General features: G+C 44.1%; 1 protein-coding gene and 1 long non-coding RNA gene across 4 annotated transcripts; one reads left to right on the top strand and one right to left on the bottom strand.

Annotated features, from left to right (window-relative positions):
- The first annotated feature begins 583 nt into the window (after nt 1–583).
- On the top strand, nt 584–7,790 carry LOC134337756 (uncharacterized). The gene is made up of 3 exons (XR_010016058.1): nt 584–996; nt 3,159–3,417; nt 5,352–7,790. It is a non-coding gene; the product is annotated as an uncharacterized LOC134337756 (long non-coding RNA).
- Nucleotides 7,791–7,919: 129 nt separating this feature from the next.
- Nucleotides 7,920–24,113, bottom strand: lzic (leucine zipper and CTNNBIP1 domain containing). 3 transcript variants are annotated; one of them, XM_063032985.1, is made up of 8 exons: nt 23,882–24,036; nt 23,239–23,346; nt 19,731–19,866; nt 17,005–17,103; nt 12,483–12,578; nt 11,249–11,330; nt 10,819–10,884; nt 7,920–8,196 (listed from the first exon to the last, which is right to left on the bottom strand). In XM_063032985.1, exons 2-7 carry the CDS (start codon nt 23,337–23,339, stop codon nt 10,853–10,855), a joined length of 546 nt encoding a protein of 181 aa, XP_062889055.1. In that variant the 5' UTR covers nt 23,340–23,346; nt 23,882–24,036; the 3' UTR covers nt 7,920–8,196; nt 10,819–10,852. The 3 variants fall into 3 exon arrangements, with proteins under 3 accessions (XP_062889055.1, XP_062889054.1, XP_062889056.1); XM_063032984.1 differs by lacking the exon at nt 10,819–10,884 and having other exon boundaries at nt 7,923–8,196; nt 23,943–24,095; XM_063032986.1 differs by lacking the exon at nt 10,819–10,884 and having other exon boundaries at nt 7,924–8,196; nt 23,882–24,113.
- Nucleotides 24,114–24,419: the final 306 nt, after the last annotated feature.

Genomic DNA, 24,419 nt, shown 5'->3' with positions numbered 1-24,419 from the left:
GGAACGGGGAGGGAGAGAGGGGTGACGGGGAACGGGGAGGGAGAGAGGGGTGATGGGAAATGGGGAGGGAGAGAGGGGTGACGGGGAACGGGGAGGGAGAGGGGGGTGATGAGGGAGGGTGGGAAGGGAGCGTTCATAGGGGAGGGAAAGGAAGAGGGAGCAAGAGGGGGAAGAGAGAACGAGGTGGAAGTGGAGGGAGGGGGTGATGGGGAAGAGGGGGAGGGAGAAGTGAATGGGTAGGGGTGGGAGGGAGGGACTGATGGGGTAAATGAAGGAGGAGGTGTTGGGGTATGGGAGAGGGAGGGGTGATGGGGAAGGGGGAGGGAGGGGTGACAGGGAAGAAGAGGAAGGGGTGACAGGGAAGGGGAGGGAGTGATTGGGGAAGGGAGGTGGAAGGGAGTGGTGACGGGGAAGGGGGAGGGAGGAGTGAGGGAGAAGGGGAGAGAGGTGAGATGGGGAAGGGGAGGGAGGTGAGATGGGGAAGAGGAGAGAGGGAGTGATTGGGGAAGGAGAGGGGGTGGGGGATGGGAGGTGATGGGTAAAGGGGAGGGAGGGGTTGATGGGGGAAGGGGGAGGGGAGAGATGTAGATGACATTTTTCTTTCTTTATCTTGCCAGTGAAGTTGGACGATATTTTGTAGGTGAACTTTCTGAATTTACGATCATTGTAGAGTAGATAGTTGCCTAAGGTTGTTTTAGTTGGGGGTGGAAATGGGGACAAGCTCCCACTACCTATTATATGCTCCCAGTGGCATGCACCTCAAATAGTCTCTGACAACCAAGTCCAGTTCCTGGCCTTTACGTGTGGTTTGGCTACTAAGACCAGCAGAACTGTGTCTACTGACAGGAGAAGGGGCAAGGGCAGGTTACTGGCACCTTCAAACCAGTCGCTTTGGGCAGATAAGGCTCATCAACCATGGCTGGCAGCTCATCTAGGAGAAGAAACCACTGCCTTGAGTAAACCCTAAGGAAAAATCCGGAGCTGGCAGTCCTGAAGGTAGTCCTACATTGAGTTCAATGGTTACTGGCAACTCCTGCAACACCGCTGGTGCCAAACTGCACCAGTCTCTGCCGTTCCTTTGGGTTCATCAGATACGTGGAGAGGGGAAGTTTGTTACATGGGCAACAGCTTGTTTTCCATATTGCACAGCCCTGGCCTGCGTATACCTAGGCCGCACCATCCGGAAACAGAATCGGGTTTATTATCACTGGCATGTGACGTGAAATTTGGTAACTTAGCAGCAGCAGTTGAATGCAATACGTAATATAGAAGAAAAAAAACACAAAATATAATAATAATAATAAATAAATAAATCAATCAATTACAGAATATGTATATTGAATAGATTAAAAATTGTGTTAACAAAACAGAAGTACTATACTGTATATTAAAAAAGTGAGATAGTGTCCAAGGGTTCAATGTCCATTTAGGAATCGGCAGAGGGGAAGAAGCTGTTCCTGAATTGCTGAGTGTGTGCCTTCAGGCTTCTGTACCTCCTACCTGATGGTAACAGTGAGAAAAGGGCATGCCCTGGGTGCTGGAGGTCCTTAATAATGGACGCTGCCTTTCTGAGACACCGCTCCCTGAAGATGTCCTGGGTACTTTGTAGGCTAGTACCCAAGATGGAGCTGACTAAATTTATAATCCTCTGCAGCTTCCTTCAGTCCTGAGCAGTAGCTCCCCCTCCCCCCATATCAGACAGTGATGCAGCCTGTTAGATGCTCTCCATGGTACATCTATAGAAGTTTTTGAGTATATTTGTTGACATACCAACTCCTAATGAAGTATAGCTGTTGTCTTGCCTTCTTTATAACTGCATCGATATGTTGGGACCAGGTTAGATCCTCAGAGATCCTGACACCCAGGAACTTGAAACTGCTCACGCTCTCCATTTCTGATCCCAATATGAGGATTGGTATGTGTTCCTTCGTCTTACCCTTCTGGAAGTCCACAATCAGCTCTTTCATCTTACTGACGTTGAGTGCCAGGTTGTTGCTGCAGCACCACTCCACTAGTTGGCATATCTCACTCCTGTACGCCCTCTTGTCACCACCTGAGATTCTACCAACAATAGTTGTATCATCAGCAAATTTATAGATGATAATTGAGCTATGCCTAGCCACACAGTCATGTGTATATAGACAGTACGGCAGTGGGCTAAGCACACACCTCTGAGGTGCACCAGTGTTGATCGTCAGCGAGGAGGAGATGTTATCACCAATCCGCAAAGATTGTGGTCTTCCGGTTGGGAAGTCAAGGATCCAATTGCAGAGGGAGGTACAGAGGCCCAGGTTCTGCAACTTCTCAATCAGGATTGTGGCAATGCCGGTATTAAATGCTGAGTTATAGTCGATGGACAGCATCCTGACGTAGGTGTTTGTATTGTCCAGGTGGTCTAAAGCTGTGTGAAGAGCCATTGAGATTGCATCTGCCTTTGACCTACTGTGGCTATAGGCAAATTGCAGTGGGTCCAGGTCCTTGCTGAGGCAGGAGTTCATTCTAGTCATGACTAACCTCTCAAAGCATTTCATCACTGTAGATGTGAGTGCTACCGGGCGATAGTCATTACGTCAGCTCACATTATTCTTCTTAGGCAGATGTATAACATAGAAGCATAGAAAACCTACAGCACAATACAGGCCCTTTGGCCCACAAAGCCATGCCAAACATGTCCTTACCTTAGAAATTACCTAGGGTTACCCATAACCCTCTATTTTTCTGAGCTCCATATTCCTGTCCAGGAGTCTCTTAAAAGACCCTATCATATCTGCCTCCACCACCGTTGCTGGCAGCCCATTCCACACACTCACCACTCTCTGCTTAAAAAAGACTTTTAATTGTTGCCAGGGTCCATGATTGACCCTGACCAACGGAGGCCTACCATAGGGTAGATGTTAAGGTGATTCCACTAGGAAGGGGCGAAATTGAAACATTTTGGAGGGCGTGTCATTAAAATCTGAGGTGTGACTTTGCAAAGAGCATCATGTACAAATCATGTTCTCAGTATTATTTGTTTACTTATTTAATTATTATTATTATTTGTTGTTTTATATTTGCATAGTTTGTCTTCTTTAGGGCATTGGCTGTTTGTCAGTCTTTGCGTGTAGTTTTTCATTGATTCTATTGTATTTCTTTGTTCTCCTGTGAATGTCTGCAAGAAATTGAAGGCCTCCATGTGCATTTAAACATACAGTGAAATGAGTCGTTTGTGTCACGACCAACACGGTTTGAGGTAGTGCTGGGGGCAGCCTGCAAGTATTGCCATGCTTCCTGTGCCAATTAGCATGTGCCAAACTTACTAACCATACATGTTTGGTCTGTGGAGGAAACTGGAGCACCCAGAGAAAATCCAAACGGTCACGGGGAGAGCGTACAAACTCCTTACAGACAGCGGCAGGAAATGAATCCCGATCAAAGGTACTGTAAAGTGTTAATGCTAGCGCATATGCTCCCGCCAGAGACATGAGTTTAACTGATTTTAAATTCAACCAAATAAATTTGGAATAATTTGCTATTATCATGAACCTACCAGCCTGCTGCAAAACTATTTAGTTTACTGATGTCTGTCAGGTAAGGAAATCTGCATTGGTCAGGTCTGGCCTAAATTTGGATGCACTCAATCTATGGGTTTCACTCTTACTTCCCTCTCTAATGGCCTAGCAACCTATTGAAATCAAGAGCTAATTAAAGGAAGGACAAATAATGGTGACCCTGTTAGACCCTGAGAGTGAACAAATACAATTATCTTTGATTCCTGGGAAGCCTTATCTAAGCAATTTGCGGGGAGTAGATAAAGGACAGCATAATGACAGTTGGATTGAAAGACCTTTGTTCAAAGTGTCAGCCTGAAACTCTGCCCTGCCATTTGTACTTCATTTTGTTTTCAAAAACAGCAACTGGGGAAGGCACAATGAGCAGGAAAACTGCATGAGCAGGAGGTCAGGCATGAAAGTCCAGAGAGAAGCAAATGATGACAGCCCTTGCTGCCACAGTCCTTCTCATTCTCCAGGCTGGAATTCTACACTAAAATATCTCTCATTTCATTAGCTGAATTCCCACAGTGAATTAATGAGGCCACTTTATGCAAATATACCAGATTGGCTGAGCAAATTATCTTTCAGAAGGATTTCTAGACAAAACTAACACATGCACCAACTAGAGACAGTAGCTGTTTGCAGGACATCAAGCTGAAGGAATATTTTTCTGCTCTGCAGGTGTCTCTATGTCTACCTGCTATTCTAAGTCAGTCCCTAGCAGATGCAGTTTATGACCCTTTCAGAGTACAAAGTTGAAAGAAAGTTTATTATTAAAGTATGTATATGTTTAGGGTGGCAGGGTGGGGATAGGTCTCTACCAAAGGAGGTGCAAGGCACTCCTTCCCTCCGCTAGCCTGCAGGTCCCCCTCGGGCGAGGTGTAGCACCTGCTTAGCCACACCGCCCCCCGCCCCCCCAATCAGGGATCCATGAAGCCGTGGGAGAAGGTGGTGGATGGTCCTATGACCAGCCGGTGCATATCACAAGTCCTGGTAATCTGACCACTGACGCCAGGCAGGCAATCTCTGAATTGAATTAATGGCTGGGGTCACCCGTCTTATAAAGACACTGCCCAGAAGGCGGCAATAGTAAACCACCTCTGTAGAAAAATTTGCCAAGAATAATCATGGTCATGGAAGACCATGATCACCCATGTCATATGACTTGGAACTTAATGAACGAAGGTGTTGCCATATACTACTTTGAAATTCATTCTTTGCAGGCATTTACAGGAAAAATAAAGACAAACATTCAACTAATCATCTTCATTGGTAAACTCGCAACTCAGCCAGGAATTCGGAGATGTCATTTTTATTTATTGGTAGTTCATGGGGTGCAGGCAGATTTTAATGGTGAGCTACCTTCTTGAATTGCTCCTGTCCTTCTGGTAAAGGCCTTCCCAGAGTGCTGTTAGTTCAAAGTAAATTTATTATCAAGTGGTGGGTGTCCTTGATGATGGTGCTGCTTTCCTGCAGCAGCACTCCTTACAGATGTGCTCAACGGTAGGTAGGAAGTTTGAGAACTGTGACCCAGCGACATTGAAGAAATGGTGAAACATTTCCATGGCAGGTTGGTGCTGGACCAGGAGGGGTATGGGCAGCACTATTGAATGAATCTGTTGCTTTCAATCCCCTCTTTGTTTTAAATTGCAGCAATGGTGCAGGGTGGAAGCATCCATCATTAAAGATCCTCACCATTCAGGATATAAGAAGGCGGAGCTTAGGAGGGTTAATGTCGCCTAACGGCGACTCCTTTACTTGCATCTTCAGAAACAGCTCTATTTCCATCTCTAATATCTCTATTTTCCCCTTTCACAGTTCTTTTGAAGACCCTGACCTGGAGTTACACACAGGCTACGGTTCTCTGCAGGAATGGGACCTGCTCTCGGGTTTCCATAACTGGTCGTTGTTTGGCACACCAAAGGCTCAGCCTGAGAGTCCAACTCTGGAGATGGACGGATCGAGGGTTGGTGTCATGACAGGAGACCCGTGTGTCGTCGGTGGAGTCGGGTTATCTGCGACTGTGTGCCTGGAATCTTTGCGATCTTCGGGCACAGAGCTCGAAAAAAGCAACGTAACGGACTTTTAACATTGTAAACCAGCGAGTTGTTTGTTATGTCTCCCCTCTCACTGTGAAATGGAGACACCTCTTTCTCCCTTATTAGGGAGAGAGAGAGCCTACGGCATGTCGAATACCGAGTTAAATGTGAAGTCTTTGGGGTAACTACAAGTCTGTGTCTCTGCTGTTGCTTTGCTCACACTTGAGTGTTCGGTGGCAGTACCAATACTTTTTTTTGCCGGTGGGGGAGGGGGGATTGTTACTCGCTGCTGCTTACGCGCGGCTGGGGGGACTTTGGGGTTCTAACATTTAACTGTCATTCATTCTTTGGGGGCACTCCTCTGTTTTTGTGGATGGTTGCAAAGAAAAAGCATTTCAGGATGTATATTGTATACATTTCTCTGACATTAAATTGGACCTTTGAACCTCTCCATGTTATTACTATATGGGAGGTGGTATAGGAGTCAACACTTCAGGAAAAGTACTTTTCCCCTTTGTCATCAGATTTCTGAATGATCCATGAAACCACGAACACTACCTCATTATTTGTCTTTTGCTCTAGTTATGTATTTCTGTAACTTATAGCCAAACAAATTTCACGACATATGAAAGGATTAAAATTGATTCTGATTCATGGTGGTGAATGGGTACCAGTCACTACAAAATGCGGGAGGAACTCAGCAGGTTAGGCAGCATCTATGGAGCGGAATAAACAGTTGATGTATGAGGCTGAGACCCTCCATCAGTCCATCCAAATGCCTCAGAATGACAGGGCGATAAAGGTACCACAAATTAGGCAGAGTGGGTAATGTAACCGACAGTGAGCACCATCTTAGCTACCAGTTCATACCACCTGCCTTCATCAAACAGAATGGGCAATGATTATCCAGACCAAGTTGGAAGTTTATAAAAATCACCTGTTAAAAATTTCCTCAAGGTATTTCATCACATCCAAACTGATGCTTGTACAAGCTCCCCACTGTCTTCCCAATAATTAATGTTTACTCTTTAGACTGTACATTGTTTAAGCTTCTCTGAGAATTGTCACCTTGGTGGTGTAAAGGATTGTGAATTCATGAGGTCTCGAGAGCTATGCCGTCTGGAGTTTAGCCATCTGGCTCTTAGCTCCTGGTAGGGTCACCCATGGCAGTAAGGCCAAGGGGTTGTTTCCAGACAAAGAACAGTCCAACCAAGATCTCAGTGGTGGAGCTGGTGGAAGATGACGACACATCACAGTAGCAGTGAAGATGAAGGAAGGCTGCAGCAGTGAAGGGTTCCATGCCCCTGGACCCTGACTCTGATCTGTCAAGGACTATGTGTGCGGTGGCTGCCCATGCATCAGCCTCCCCATGTTAAACAAAGTCACACACAGGCGTTCTCTACAAAGGGAATAACCCCTTGGGAGAACATCATACATGACTTGAGTAATTGCACTACACTATTAAATTATTTAAGAAACGATGGGGTAAAGAGAACTTTGGTGCAATGGAACCACAATGCTGAAAAGATGTGCACTTATGTAGCACCTTCATAATCTCAAACTCCAACATGGACAGTCCCAAGCCCGGCTGCAAAAGGAGGAGAGTTGGGCATGGGCTAGCAACCCTGTCCCATGAATACCCAAAACTACAGAAACACTAACAGAAATTGCGAAGACCTCATCCCCGGGACAGGAAGAATTTTCAAAGATGTACTACCCCGGGACAACTTGAAAGACGGGTCCAGGACAGAGGACTCTGGTGAGCTATCAGTGGGCTATACTCCAGTAGGGGTGATGGATTTAAATAAGTAAATTCATCATCTCAGATAATGTCAAAGACAGTGAATAAGACCTGTGAAGTACTTCATGTAATTACTTATCTGGGAAAACAGCAGCCAATTTGAGCCACAAACATGATAATGATCACAATCTATTTTCAGGATGTTAATTAAGGGATAAATATTAATCACACAGATTGAAATGCTGGATCTCAAAGCATGCAAGTGAATGGTTGGTAATTAAATAAAACTAGCTAACTCATGACAAGAAATACAAACAAAAACAAATCCCAAGTAATATTAAAGTCTTGAATGAGATTATCTTCAAAATTATAAACATTAATTTGCTTACTTAACCGAACTCCCTAATTATTTCCCACAGAACAGGAAAAAAATATCATCCTCAATTTGGAAAATTTGGAAGTCTGTTAACTTTGGTCAGACTCTGGCAACCTGCTTAAATATGGGGTGAGGTAAAAATCTGGTTGATGTTAGACATGTAAAAGCTAGCTTTAACTGGACTGGAATAAAAAGAATGCATGGACATACATGAAGATTTGGACTTTATTTTATAAAGGAGATTAATTTAAGATGTTAATTTTAGTGTTTAAAGCTGAGTACATACAGAAAACATTTGGAAAGGCTGTGCATACAAAACAACATGTATATACAGGTACTGTTTTAACTTTACATTTCGTTCAGGTTTATTTCAAAGTCAAACAGGACATTAAAATACAAAACAAAGCAAACAGGCAGTTATGTGGAAAACTGGAATACAAATCTCTCCTCATTTCTTTGGGATCTCAACTCCTGAACTGGCAAGGGCAAATACTTTATCTCCAGTTCCTGCAAGATTATTGAAACACAATTGGTTATTGCCAAGTTTACATTGTTCAGAATCAGGTATATTATCACTGGCATGTGTCATGAAATTTGCTAACGTAGCAGCAGCACTTCAATGCAATACATAATATAGAAGAGATATAATAATAATAAAAATAAATACAGTATATGCATATTGAATACATTAAAAATCATGCAAAAAACAGAAATAATATATACTAAAAAATATCCCTTCTGGATATTAAACCCAGAGAACGCGCACTCTCGTTGATGTTATTTAGGGTGTCTGAAGCCCGTCATTATCTTCCACTCATGCACTCCCCTGGGCATTCACTTTGACTGGATAGGCCCCCGTTCCATCTGCTCTGAGACTTCTGGTATCAGCCAGGAAGGCACGGGGGACCTATGCCTCCCACCATAGACTGTCATCCAGTCTCTACTTGGCAAGTCGCTGTCACCAACGGTTCAATGAAGATGCAAATGCAAAACATTAAACACTGACATCGTTACCAGGAGCCAGTTTGCATTCTAAATGCATGCAAAAGAATACATTAGCATATATTTGATAAAATTACTCAATGGAAAACAAGATTCGTTATGTGTACAATTTCAGTTTTAATCTAAAAAAAATCTTCTTATATCTAATTTGCAGGAATAAATGAGCCTATTGATACTAAACACCATTTGTTCTGAATGTATTTTCCATACTGACCACGCTTAAATTAGTGGGACAGGTTTATTTGCACAGGTCATGTATAAATATTACTAATAAATGATCCTTCAGAATAAAGTGGCTGAGGGAACAGTGAAGAGGCATTTGGATAAGTCCATGGAGGGGAGGGGCTTGGAAGGTTATAGGCAACTGGGACAAGCAAGGAGGTTGCCGTGGCTAGTATGGACCAGTTGGGCTGAAGGGACTGTTTCCCTGTCCTGTTGCTCTATGACTTATTTGGAAAAACACAAGGCTTTGTGAAGATTATTTTCCATGCTACTTGCTATTGGGATATGTGAATTGTCATCTATGAGACACTTTAGACATTAAGTGCTTTTGAAACTTCACTGGCTGCTGGTTTTTACCAACTACTATGTGAATATTTTGGAAATGACGTGCAAGAAAAGTTGCATTCTCCTCTGTTCCTGTTGGAACACTGTTTCTAGTCAGTTTTCAAAAGATAAAGATCAGGTTTATTTGTCACATGTACATAGAAACATACTGTGAAATGTGTTGTTTTGCGTCAATAACCAACACAGTCTGAGGACGTGCTGGGGGCAGCTCACGTGTCGCCATGCTTCGGATGCCGACAAAAGGTGCCCACAACTTACTAACCCTAACCCATACATCTTTGGAATATGAGAGGAAACAGGAGTACCTGAAGGAAACCCATCGGACATGGAGAGATCATATAAATTCCTTACAGACAGCAGCAGGAATTGAACATGGATTCTTGGTGCTGTAGTGCGTTACACTACCGCTGCCCCACTTACTGTTAATGTCTAGTCTATATAGATACACTTAAAGCTCTGCAGCTTAACATGTGGCTGACACTCACTGTCTGGACTGGATAAGCAGCTTAAATCATCATTTGACCTGCTTGTTCTCAGCTGCAGTGGTAAAAGGGATGGTACATTTAGTTGATGCACATCGAGATGTTGGCGGGGAAAATTAGTGGGGCACAGTTTCAGGTCCGACAACCCATAGTTGGACAGAAGGGAAAATGAGGACAGAATTAGGCTAAGGATCTAATACTTGAGATGGCACAGTTGCACAGCAGAAATCGTAACGTTATTACAGCAGCAGCGAATTAGGTTCCATTCTCGCCTGTCTGTAAAAAATTTGCATGTTCTCCCTGTGACTGTGTGAGTTTCCTCTGGGTGCTCTGGTTTGCTCCCACATTCCAAAGATGTACGGGTTAGTAGATTAATTGGTCACATGGGTGTAATTGGGTAATGTGGGCTTGTTGAGCCCAAAAGGTCTGTTACTGTGCTGTACAGTCGGCCATCCTTATCCGCGGGTTCCGCATGCGCGGATCAGGAAAACCTATAAATTCTCTCTCCAGCACTCGTTGTTTGAGCATTTTTTCTTGTCATTATTCCCTAAATAATACAGTATAACAACTATTTACATAGCATTTACATTGTATTAGGTATTATAAGTAATCTAGAGATGATTTAAAGTATATGGGAAGATGTGCGTAGGTTATATGCAAATACTACGCCATTTTATATAATGGACTTGAGTATCCATGTCTTTTGGTATCTGCAAGGGGTCCCGGAACCAATCCCCCGCAGATGAGGAGGGCCGACTGTATCTCTAAATAAAAAACAAAAAGATGTAATAAATGTCAGTGGAAGAGTAATCAGCTGATGGTCTGCATCTCTCTTGTGACTATCAACTGCTGGTAAGAATACAAGGAATACACCTCAGTCCGTTAAATTAGGAAATGGAAAAAGCAGAGAAAGTGACAGAACAAAAATAATGACAACTTATAAAAGTAGTGGTGTACAATTTTCAACCCTGATAATTGGTTCTTCTGGTCCACTCCATGAAGTCCTAATGCACAGCAGGTTAAGGTTTGGATGATTGTTAGTGAAATGGGTTTCTATTTGAATGGATCAGTCACTTACAAACTACTGCACAGAAACAGGTCCTTTGGCCCATCTAGTCCATGCTGAACTGTTGAACTGTGAGTGCTTTTAAAAAGAGCAAGAGAGAAAGTTCTCATGTGAAGAAACAGCAAGGAATCTAGTTTGACTTAATTAAAATTTAGTTTCCTTTGTAAGACTAAATATTTAATATTAATAATTATCACAATAAACTAATAAGACTAAAAATTTAATAATCAGTCTCTAAACTTTATTTAGAATTTATATCTTTATAAAAATCTGGTTAATGTATCCAAATGTTTTGTTTGTGTGGTAATTGAAAGTATTTCTGATCGTTATTCAAAATAAAACAAGACGTGACCTGCATGTTTCTAATATTCTGTGAAAGTTCTAATTATTCCAGTAGCTGCAAAATTAAAACCACGTGATTATGGCACAGAAATGGACTTACCTAGATTTCCAGAGACTTTCTCAAAATGACTGAGTATAGTACTGGCATTCGCCAGGAGGAATGTTTCTTCTTCTGGAGTTAGCTGAAGATAAAGCCAGAATATTAACTCTGTGTAGCTTTAGAAACAGTACCAGGCATTACAGCCTGCACAACACACTAGTCACCATAAGACCACATGCTATAACCAAGTATTTCTTATCATAAAGATAAGAAATTAATTAATAAATTTAATAAATTAATCCCGGTTAATTCCCGGGATGGCAGGACTGTCATATGTTGAAAGATTGGAGCAACTGGGGTTGTATACACTGGAATTTAGAAGGATGAGAGGGGATCTGATTGAAACATATAAGATTATTAAGGGATTGGACACGCTAGAGGCAGGAAACATGTTCCCGATGTTGGGGGAGTCCAGATCCAGAGGCCACAGTTTAAGAATAAGGGGTAGACAATTTAGAACGGAGTTGAGGAAAAACTTTTTCACACAAAGGATCGTGGTTCTGTGGAATGCTCTGCCTCAGAATTCTCTGGATTCTTTCAAAAAAGAGTTAGATAGAGCTCTTAAAGATAGCGAAGTAAAGGGATATGGGGAGAAGGCAGGAAAAGGGTACTGATTGTGAATGATCAGCCATAATCACAGTGAATGGCGGTGCTGGCTCGAAGGACTGAATGGCCTACTCCTGCACCTATCGTCTATTGTCTAAAGTAACACCAGAGGAGGTTCACGAGAATGAACCTGGAAATGAAAGGGTTAACGTATGAGGAGCGCTTGATACCTCTGGGCCTGCACTCACTGGAGATTAGAATGAGGGAGGATCTCATTGAAATCTATTGACTATTGAAAGACCTGGGTAGAGTGGACGTGGAGAGGATGTTTCCAATAGTGGGGGAGTCTAGAACCAGAGACACAGCCTCAGAATAGAAGGATGTCGTTTCAGAACAGAGATGAGGAGGAATTTCTTTAGCCAGAGGGTGGTGAATCTGTGGAATTAATTGCCACAGATGGCTGTGGAGGCCAAGTCATAGAGTATAATTAAAGTGGAGGTTGACTGGTTCTTGATCAGTAAGGTTGGCATAGGTTATGGGAAGAAGACAGGAGAATGGGATTGAGAGTGATAATAAATCGGCTAAACTGGAATGGTGGAGCAGACTCAATGGGTTGAATGGCCTAATTCTCTTCCTATGTCTTGTGGTCTAAAAGGAAAAATTCTACGATTAGTCCTCAGATAGTTACCTTTTCTTCCAGCTTTCTTAGCGCTGTAAGTACCTCAACCTTCTGCTGCGTATAGACATCCCGCGGCAACTTTCCTACTATTACATCTCGCTCCATCTGAAGGAACACAGTAACATCAAACCTAGATTTTTAAGAAATATTTACTGCAATTATTTCACACCAATATCACAAATATTGCATCTCTCAAAGTACAATCAGATTTTCTGGTTCACTGAAGCTTCCCCCTCAGGCCAGCTGGCGGAGTGTTTGAGGCACAGACCAGAAGGATCAACGTTTGATGCTCAGACTACACTGCAGCTACAATTGCCTAAGCATTCTTCCATAATAAGGGCAAAGATCATACCTATTGTCATTAGAATCAGATTTAATATCACTGGCATATGTCATAAAATGTTGCTGTTTAAGTGGCAATAGTACACTGCATTACATAATAATTTTAAAAACTTCAAATTACAATAAATATAAATATATATAAAATTAATTTAAATAAGTAGTGCAAAAAAAGAAAGAAACTGAGGCAGTGTACACGGCTTCACTGTCCGTTCAGGAATCTGATGGCGGAAGGGAAAATGCTGTTCCTAAAATGTTGAGTGTGTACTTTCAGGCTCCTGCGCCTCCTCCCTGATGGTAGGAAGGAGAAGAGGCATGTCATGGGTGATGGGGGTCTTTAATGATGTCATTCAGTAATGATTCATACTGCATGGTCTCTCCTGACAGCTCCTCAGTGGCCAATGAGTCGGGAAAAAGGTCAGGGCACACAATTGACCTTAAACAGAGAGATGACTCCTAATAACACACACAAGATGCTGGAGGAACTCAGCAGGTAAGGCAGCATCAATAGGAATAAACAATCAACATTTCAGGCTGAGACCCTTTATAGGGACTGGAAAGTTAGAGGGGAGAAGCCAGAACAAGGTGGGGTGATTGGTGAAGCTCGGTGAGGGGGAAGGTAGGTAGGTGGGAAGGGGTTAAGTAAGAGATGGGAATTGATGTGGAAAAGGTAAAAGGCTGAAGAAGGAATCTGACAGTCGAGTGGACCATGGGACAAAGGGACGGAGGAAGGTGATAGACTGGTGAGGAGATGGGGGAGGGAGGGAAAAGTTACTGGAAGTTAGAGAAATCAATGCTCATGCTGTCAGTTTGGAGGCTACCCAGATGGAATATCTCACCCGCCATTCATCTCCTCCCTCACCTCCATTCAGGGTCCCAAACAGTTCTTCCAAGTGAGGCAACACTTCACCTGCCAATCTGTTGGGATCATTTACTGCAGGGGTTCCCAATCTGTGGTCCAAGGACCCCTTGGTTAATGGTAGGGGTCCATGGCATAAAAAGAGGTTGGGAACCCCTGATCTACTGTATCTGGTGTTCCTGGTGCAGCCTCCTTTACATCAGTGAGACCCAACATGGATTGGGGGCCACTTTGTCAAGCACCTTTGCTCCATCCACAACCGACAGGATTTCTGGGTGGCTAACTATTTAATTCCACCCACTCCCCATTCCCATTCTACGTGTTGGTCCATGGCCTCCTCTACTGCTACGATGAGGCCACTCTCAGGTTGGAGGAGCAACACCTCATATTCCGTCTGAGTAGCCAAGATCAAGAGTTAGAATAACATCATCACAATTTTCAGAAATATGCACATAAAGAGCAAAGTCTGTGTCTGTCTTCACAATGAAGTGTGCTTCATAATTAGGGAGTCAACCTACAGTTGGGTACAAGGATCAGTTATGAAGAACCATGTTGGAAGGAGTGAACAACAGGAATTCTGCAGATGCTGGAAATTCAAGCAACACACATCAAAATTGCTGGTGAATGCAGCAGGCCAAGCAGCATCTGTAGGAAGAGGTGCAGTCGACGTTTCAGGCCGAGACCCTTCGTGACGAAGGGTCTCGGCCTGAAACGTCGACTGCACCTCTTCCTACAGATGCTGCTTGGCCTGCTGCGTTCACCAGCAACTTTGATGTGTGTTGGAAGGAGTGAGAGTGGCCAATCACTATGACCAAGAACAAACAAGACACCAACTCCCGTAGAGGATACAAGGTAAAAATGTATGAAATTCTGAGTGTGCAGTGTCGCACACATTAAATTCAACTCCATTACCCACTTCTGCTATGAATTAAAGGACAGTGGCCACTTTATTAGGTACACCTGCTCATTAATGCAAATATCTAGTCAGACAATCACGTGGCAGCAACTCAATGCATAAAAGCATGCAGGCATAGTCAAGAAGTTGTTGTTCCGACCAAACATCAGAATGGGGAAGAAATGCGATCTAAGTGACTTTGACTGTGGAATGGTTGTTGGTGCCAGATGAGGTGGTTTGAGTATCTCAGAAACTGCTGATCTCCTGGGATTTTCACACACAACCGTCTCTGGAGTTTACAGAGAACGGTGCGAAAGACGGAAAAAAAACATCCAGTGAGCTGCAGTTCTGTGGATGAAAACACCTTGTTAATGACAGAGGTCAGAGGAGAATGGCCAGACTGGTTCAAGCTGATAGGAAGGTAACAGTAACTCAAATAACCACGCGTTACAACAGTGGTGTGCAGAAGAGCATCTCTGAATGCATAACACGTTGAACCATGATATGGATGGGCTACAGCAGCAGAAGACCACAATGGGTTCCACTCTAGTACCTAATAAAGTGGCTACTGATCCATTGATGATGCTGACTTTTCCAGGAGCTCCATGACCATTCACTACAACACAGGAGGCCATTCAGCCCATTGGGTCTATGCCAGCTTAAGCATAGGCATTCCTTGGTCCATTCTCTCCTCTCTTTAATCTCTCTCAGCAATTCTGTCTTAACCGATCACCAAATCTCTGGTCACTCTTTTGCCAAAGGAGTGATTTACAATGGCCAACCGTGCATTTGCTAAGGGGTAGAAGCTGGCAGAGAACCATGCAGTCTGGGAAGTATGTGCAAACTGTGTACAATGAATAGGGTTGAATTAAGGCTCTGACGCTGTCACGCTATCCTTGAATGCAAGGACTTTGCTTTTTAAAAAAAAATGAACACTCAAAAATGCATTAGCTGCTTTGTAATTAATGTAAAACCACAATGTAATCTTTTTATTTTATTTAGAGATACAGCACAGTAACAGGTCCTTACAACCCAACAAGGCTGCGTTGCCCGATAATATCCATGTGTCACAAAAAACTGTGGGTCAATTGTTTAAGAAAAATAACAAGATGGCTTAAGTCGCAAAACTAGATTGAGGTGCTTTTATCTACATCAAAACAAGACAAAAAGTGGAAAAAAACCAATATATATAGCTACCCTCAGACTAAACACAAAAGAAAACTAACCCCAAAGCCTTGGTAATCTGAGGCTAATAACTGCTAAGCCCCGCCCCCTAGACCAACCAAAAGCTAATTAACTCAATTATCCAATTAAAGATGGTATCCTCCACCATCAGCACGCCTGTGCAGGTTGCTGCTGCCTCCATATGAGACAGCTCCGTGCAGCAGTTCTGTTTCAGACCCAGTCACTTATTACCGCTGGGGATGAGTGTTTTACTGAGTGCGCCATGTGCCGTCCGTAGTCAGTGACGAGCCTTCGTCACACCATGTGACCGATTAAACTCCTAACCCATATGTCTTTGAACTATGGGAGGAAACCGGAGCACCCGGAGGAAACCCACGCTGTCACTGGGAGAACATACAGACAACAGTGTGAATTGAACCCGGGTCTCTGGCGCTGTAATAACGTTATGGTGACTGCTACACTATTGAGAGATATAGCACGGCAACAGTCCTTTCCAGCCCAACAAACCCACGCCATTCAATTGCAGCCAACTACCTACTAAACCGTACGTGTTTGGAATGTGGGAGGAAACTGCAGCACCCAGAGGAAACCCACACAGTCAAAGGGAGGAACATACAAACTCCTTATAGATTAAAAAAAAAAGGCATCCGTTAGTCTTGCGAGACCATGGATCTGCGCCTGGAAAGTCTTCATTCTCCAGGGCGCAGGCCTGGGCAAGGTTGTATGGAAGACCAGCAGTTGCCCATGCTGCAAGTCTCCCCTCTCCACAACACCAACGTTGTCCAAGGGAAGGGCAGTAGGACCCATACAGCTTGGCACCAGTGTCATCGCAGAGCAATGTGTGATTAAGTGCCTTGCTCAAGGACACAACAATTTGCCTCGGCTGGGGCTCGAACTCACGACCTTCAGGTCGCTAGTCCAATGCCTTAACCACTTGGCCACGTGCCCACACCTTATAGATAGCTGGCATTGTAATAGTGTTATACTAGCTGCTTATTTGAACCCCAAACTGGGGTTCAAAGACCCCTCAGATAATGGTGGGAGTCCATGGCATTAAAAAGGCTGGGAACCCCGGTCTATAAAATTTGTATAGGGCTGAAAAGGGTTAAAACAACGGTGGGCAAACATTGAAGAACCATCATCTGTAATGCCATTTGTCTCTCTCTCTGATATAAACCTCTCACTCAGAATTCAGAAATATCAAAATGCACAACGTTATTGCAGAGTGCTCAGCATCACTGAGGGGTGCTTACCTCAGCAAGTCGCGTTCGGAGCTGCCCAGGCTGCTTCTTTGCAAACATTCGGATTACCTCTGGAGTTTTGAAAGCCTGGCTTATTGCTGCCTGGATTGCCTGACAAAGATAAGGTGGGGGGGGGGGGGGAGAAATCAAACACTTTTAAAAAGGCTACCACAATTAAAATCTACTCAATACAATGAATATGATCTCATATAAAATCTTATCCTGGATATTCCACAGGGAGTTAATTCTCATTTAGCTGCCGGATTGAAATGATGCAAATCCAGATCCTTTCCTTTAAACAATTTCTCAGACTGGAAAGAGGCACAGCTTACATTTCTACAATCCTTTTCACCCAAACCTATGACATTGAACAGCATAGAACAGGCCCTACAGCCCAAAATGTTGTGCCAACCTTTTAACCTAGTCTAAGATCAATAAAGGCCTTCCCTCCCACACAGCCCTCCATTTTCCTTTCATCCATGTGCCTTTCTAAGAAATTCTTAGAAGTCCCTAATGTATCTGCTAGGAGGCAGGGTGGAGATACACCTCTACCAATGGAGGTGTAAGCTGGAGATACGTCTCTACCAAAGGAGGTGTAAGGCGCTCCTTCCCTCCGCCAGCCTGAAGATCACCTTTGGACGAGGTGTAGCACCTGCTTAGGCTCCCCCCCCCAAAAAAAATCAGGGTCATGTGAAGTCACCCATGGGGGCAGGCGGTGGATGGTCGTGTGAGCAGCTGGTGCGGATCACAAGTCCTGGTTATGCGACCAGTGACGCCAGGCAGACAATCTCTGAAGAGTATTGATAATGGCCGGGGTCACCCGTCTCGTAAAGACACTGCCCAGAAGAAGGCAACGGCAAACCACTTCTGTAGAAAAATTTGCCAAGAACAATCATAGTCATGGAAAGACCGTGATCACCCACGTCATACGACATGGCACATAATGATGATGATGAATATATCTGCCTCTACCACCACTCCTGGCAGCATGTTCCATGTACCCACCATTCTCTGTGTAAAAAAAAACCTCTCTCTGACATCCTCCCTACACTTGCCTTATAGTTATGGCCAAAATTAGCCACAAAAGTGTTTTAAGTGTTAAAACATATTTCAAAGTATTTAAAAGGCAGTGAAGTGTAGCTGCAGACATGTCAGAGTTGATGTGTATACAACAAATTCCCTCAAATAGCAGCATTATAACGACAGAATAGTTGATTTGGGATATTGGCTCAGAGATAGTTATTGTCCAGAGTGCTCCAACTAATTCAAATTCTCGCTCTCTTTCCCACTCAAGCCCATCACCCCTACCGGGGCGTAGCCCACCGACAGCAGCTCACCAGAGTCCTCTGTCCTAGGCTGAAGGTCGATCGGCCCTGTGCCTTCCATGGACTTGCGGCTTTCACCATGCGACTTCATACATCTTCAAGGTGAAGATTCTTCCCCTCCCAGGATGAGGTCTCAGGAGCTTTGTTGGCATTTCTGTAGCACTGGGTTTCTACAGGATGAAGTTGCTAGCCCCATGCCCAACCCTCCTCCTTTCACAAGGGCTTGGGACCATCCATGTCAGAGCTAATTCAACTGCACTTGATGGAAGTAGTGCCCTGGGATTTTCTATATTCATCCAAGAGCTCTGATGTCTCGCAGTACAACAATCCAGTGGATCTGAGGTGGAACGTCATCTATGATTTTAGGATTCTGGTCTCCCAAAACTGAGTCCAATACCTTCCAGCTCAAAGCTGAAGGTGTTACTAATTAAACCATGACTGGCCCAGCGTGCTTAGGATAGCTCTGTGACAGCTGACTTCATTACCCACTAGTAGTACTGGCCATCAGCATGATTATAATTAAAACTGGTACAAAGTTCTTGGAAACTCAACGTAACCTGAACACAATTTGCACTTAAAATTCCACAACTTTTGCCACAAGTTACATATGGATAAATGGGGCCTTAAAATACAGTTCAGTTGAGATAAAACTGTACCCTCCTACAAAGAAAATTTTTCATTTATATATCACCTTGCAAGCAGGAATTTCTTTGCAGAAAGTTGTCTAAATTCATACCAATCAAACTAGATGTTATTAAAGTAAAATACTAGAGAATTTTGAGATCTAAAATAATGAAGTTCTTTTATCCATAGGGCAAGGCCATAAAAATTCAATTCTTAACTTACTGAAAGTATGGGGGAAGATGTCAGAGGTAAGTTTTTTTTTTGCAGAGAGTGGTCAGTGTGTGGAATGAGCTGCCAGGGGTGGTGGTAGAGGCAGATACATTAGGGGCATTTAAGAAACTCTTAAGATGGTTACACGGATGATAGAAAAATGGAGGGCTATGTGGGAAGAAAGGGTTAAGTTGATCTTGGAGATGGTTAAGTCAGCACAACATCGTGGACTGAAGGGCCTGTGTTGTGCTTTAATGTTCTATTGAAGGTCTCAAAAAAGGACACTGAACTGGCACATTATTGTATTGTGGGTGCACTGTGGTCCAGAGGAGAATTGTTTCATTTAGCTGTCTATATGTATAGTCAGATACAATAAACCTGAACTCTGTTCCTCCTTTCACAAATGCTGCCTCCAGGATTTCCTATTTCCCTCAAGGAGATATCACCAGGAAAGAAGGCTTAAACCCTTTGACGCCAGGAACTGCACCCTCCCCTAGACAGTGTACAGACACAGACGTGACTTCCGCTGTACTACTGAGTCCCAGGCAACAAATACAAAAGCCCCGCCTTGCTTCTTACAAGTTGCATTCCACTGAGTTCATCAACTAATGTCATATCTCCGGACATGATTTTCTTCAGAGACTCGTTGAATTCACTCAGCTGCTCCAATGTTTCCTGTTTCGTTTCCTCATATTCTTCAGCTTCAAGTTCCTCCCTGAAACAATGGGGTCAATGAAATTAATCAATTAACCTGTTTAATTTCAGATCCATATACAATTTTTAGACTGTATCAAAATGCAGAGGGAATAATCTTTTCTTACGTCTGCCCCTCTACTGACAGTGGGTGTAGTGTAATAATCCCAGTCTTTATCTTGTTCACCCACAAGCTCCCAGGCATCTGATTTCTAAATGGACATTGAACCCATGAACACCACCTCACTACATATTTATTTATTTCTGTTTTTGTACCACTTATTTTAGCTATCTAATATACATACACATACTTACTGTAATTCAATATTTTTTCTATATTTATCATGTATTGCAATGTACTGCTGCCACAAAGTTAAATTTCACTATGTATGCTGGTGATATTAAACCTGATTCTGTTGACAAAAGACTTCAATTTCTGCAATTTCTTATGGGAAATCCTGTGATTCATTGCAGCCACTGAAGTACTTCTAAAGTCAGACCCAGGCTCATTATCACCACATATGCTGTGACATTTGTTGTATTATGGCAGTACGGTGCAATCGCTCGTTGTGATGTACAACGATGGTACTCCTGGTATTTCCAGACTGTGATTGGTCTTGGCAATTTTTTCTACAGAATTGGTTTCCTATTGCCTTTTTCTGGGCAGTGTCTTTACAATACTCTTCAGAGATTGTCTGCCTGGTGTCAGTGGTCGCATAACCAGGACTTGTGATCTGCACCGGCTGCTCACACGACCATCCACCACCTGCTCCCATGGCTTCACGTGACCCTGATTTGGGGGGGGGGAGGGGGGAGGACTAAGCAGGTGTTACACCTTGCCCAAGGGTGACCTGCAGGCTGGCGGAGGGAAGGAGCACCGTCCTTTGGTAGAGACACATCTCCACCCCGACACCAAACGTGTATTTTTGCGCTAGACACTCAGTGGTCACTTTATTAGGTACACCTGTACATCTGTTAATGCAAATATCTAATCACACGGCAGCAACTCAATGCAGAAAAGCAGGCAGAATGGTCGAGAGTTCTGTTGTTGTTCGGACCAAACATCAGAATAGGGAAGAAATGTGATCTAAGTGACTGACTGTGCATTGATTGTTGGTGCCAGAGGGGGTGGTTTGAGTATCTCAGAAACTGTTGATCTCCTGGGATTTTCACACACAAGTCTTTGGAGTTTACAGAGAATGGTGTGAAAAACAAAAAGAATCCAGTGAGCAGCAGGTTTGTGGGTGAAAATGCCTTAATAATGAGAGAGGTGACCATCAAAACAAAGGCCTTGTTAATGAGAGAGGTGTCATTTTGACTGTCAAAACAGGAGGTACCTTCACATACTCTCACAGCCCCGATGACTCTCTGATTTCAGTCTAAGGCCATCAGATGGGTGAACCCACAGTAAGCATCCAGCCCAGATGGGGTACCTGGCCAAGTACTAAAGACCTGTGCTGATCAACTGGCTGGAGAGTTCACTGAAATCCTTAACCTCTCACTTCGACAATCTGAGATACGCACCTGTTTCAAGCAGGCTTCAATCATACCGGTTCCTCAGAAGACCGTGGTAGCCAGCCTCAATGAGTATCGCCCAGTAACACTTACATCCACTGTGATGAAGTGCTTTGAGAGGTTGGTGATGAAACATAACAACTCCTGCCTGAGAAGCAACTTGGATTGACTCCAATTTGCCTACCGGCACACAACAGGTCCACGACAGTTACCATTTCAATGGATCTTCCCTCAACCCTGGAACATCTGGACAGTGAAGATACATACGTCACGTTGCTCTTTATTGACTACAGTTCAGCACTCAATACCATCATCCCCTCAAAACTAATCAATTATCTTCAAAGTCTAAATACCTCCTTGTGCAATTGCATCCTTGATTTCCTCACCAGTCAGTTCAGATTGTCAACAACATCTCCTCTATAATCTCTATCAGCACAGGTGCACCACAAGGCTGTGTGCTTTGCCCCTGTCCTACTCGCTTTACAGTTACGACTGGGGGGCTAAGCACAGCTCCAATGTCACATCCAAGTTGGCTGATGACGCCAGGGTAGTAAGCCAAATCAAAGGTGGTGATGAATCAGCATATAGAAGGGAACTTCAAAACCTGGCTGAGGGGTGCCACAACAACAACCTCTTACTAAATGTCAGCGAGACCAAGGAATTGATGATAAATTTCAGGAGAAGGAAAGCAGAGGTACATGAGCCAGCCCTCATTCAAGGATCAGAAGTGGAGAGGGTCAGAGACTTTAATTCCTCGGTGTTATCATTTTGGGTGATGTCCTGAGCCTAGCACGAGAGTGTAATTATGAAGTTGTCATGGCAATGCCTCTACTTCCTTAGAAGTTTATTAAGATTTGGCACAACATATAAAACTTTGACAACCTTCTTTAGATGTGTGGAAACACCAATGCCCTTGAATGGAAAAGCCCACAAAATGTAATGGATGTGGCCCAGTCCGTCACAGGTAAAGCCCTCCCACCACTGAGCACAACTACATGGAGTGCTGTCGCAGGAAAGCAGCATCCATCATCAAGGGCCCCCACCAACCAGGCCACGCTCTCTTCTCACTGCTGCCATCACAAAGCAGGTACAGGAACCACCACACCAGGTTCAGGAATAGTTGTTACCCTCAACCATCAGGCTCTTGAACCAGTGGGGCTAACTCCACTCACCCCATCCCTGAAATGTTCCCACAATCTATGGACTCACTTTCCATGATTCTTCACCTCAATTCCTTGATATTTCTTTTAGTATTTGCACAGGTTGTTGTCGTTTGTACACTGGTTGGTTTCCGTCCTATTGAGTGTGATCTTTGATTCTTTTGTGTTTCTTGTATTTACTGTGAATGCCAGCAAGAAAACAAAACTCAGGGTTGTATGTGGTAACGTATATGTACTTTGGTCATAAATTTACTTTGAGCTTTGCTGTCAGAGGAGAGTGGCCAGATTGGTTCAAGCTGACAAGAGGGCAACAGTAATTCCAATAACCACGCGTTACATCAGTGGTGTGTGGAAGAGCATCTCTGAATACACGTCGGCCCTGAAGTGGATGGGCTACAGCAGCAGAAGACCACAAACATATCATCAGTGGCCACTTTATTAGGTATGTGAGGTGCCTAACAAAGTGACCACTAAGTGTACATCCCCTCATTTCAGATTCTTCCACTAGTGACAGCTCATTCACTTTTATATTGATGTGATTTCTATGAAATCATCTTGAGAAACATCAGTGCAACAGAAGTGTCTCATCGTGCTGCAATCCTATATACCTTCGACCACAGCAGTAAGGCTGCTCTTCACATATGAATAAAAGGAACCAAATAGGGGAAAAAAAAGCACAAATAAAAGCAAAAGGTTTTGACAATTGCTTCTTCTCATACCTGCACTCATCGAGATCCTGTAACTGCTGCATCAACCTGTCTAGTTGCTCCTCTAAGTTCTGCTTCAGTTTGCTTGTTTCACTCTTTCCTCGTGAAGCCATCTTTATCCTAGATCCAGGAATGAATGTTACACATTAGTTATTCAGTAAAGTCAAACTGAATGCACTGTAGTCTCATGATATTAGAGCACAGTAACTTGAACAGGCCTGCGATGTCTGCGTTGAACATGATGTCGGAGAGACACATGAACAGGCAGGAATACAGGTAGATGAGGTTAGTTAGATTGAAAATAACGGATAGTGCAGACGTTGTGCGCAGAACAGCCTTTTCTTGAGCTGTCTTGTTCTATACTGTGTGTCCGAATGTTCATGGGTGGGGTGAAGCGGTGGTCTTGTGTAAACAGCGATGACGGGGTGTGGAATTTGGTTCTGAAAGGGGATTTAAAGCAAACTGTATAAGGGGAGAGGAAGGGGGCAGCGAGGATATTGTCGTGTAAGGACACAGGGGAGGGACGGTGGGGGAAGCTGGTTCCCTCGGAAATCGCAGCCGGTGGAAGATGTCCGATACTCCCTACTCCCACCTACCACCTACCCTCCACCCTCCACCCTCCACCCTCCACCCTCCACCGCAAAACCTCCCTCACCTCTCCGCGCAGGACGGACCAACTTCCGGTCCAATATCTAAACCGGGCGGCGCAGTGTCACCTTCAATAGGGTCCCCGTGGGCAGCGTGATGCCAGGACTCGTTCCGCCCCCGATGGAGGCCGGGGGTCGGGGTGCGGGGTCTGGTCTGGGCGTGGGGTCGGTCACTGGGAGAACAGCAACACCCGGTGTGTCGAGGAGACGGGGAAATCCTTCCCTTAAGGAGGCCGGGCGGCTAATGCGGGGCGAGGGTCGGCGTGGTGACGCCCCTTTTAAGAGAATGAAACGGGCCCCACCTCCCAGGTGTCGGGACGGCGGCTCCACGTTCCTGTCCCATGGAATCTCCTTAACAGCAAAAGGAGTGGTTGTATATAAATTCATTACACGTTACAGTGTAGGAGATCGTTCGGCCCGTTATCCCTCTGTTAGCCTTTTGAAGGAGCTCTTTAATCATTGCAACAAGTAATCTAAAGAACCCAGTAGCATCTGTGGAGCCAAAACCCTACAGAAAGAGCGGAGGCCAATCTTGATGCAGAGATT

This window comes from Mobula hypostoma, chromosome 25, assembly GCF_963921235.1.
Source record: "Mobula hypostoma chromosome 25, sMobHyp1.1, whole genome shotgun sequence".
NCBI classification, from domain to species: domain Eukaryota; kingdom Metazoa; phylum Chordata; class Chondrichthyes; order Myliobatiformes; family Myliobatidae; genus Mobula; species Mobula hypostoma.
This window is presented reverse-complemented; position numbering and strand designations above follow the sequence as displayed.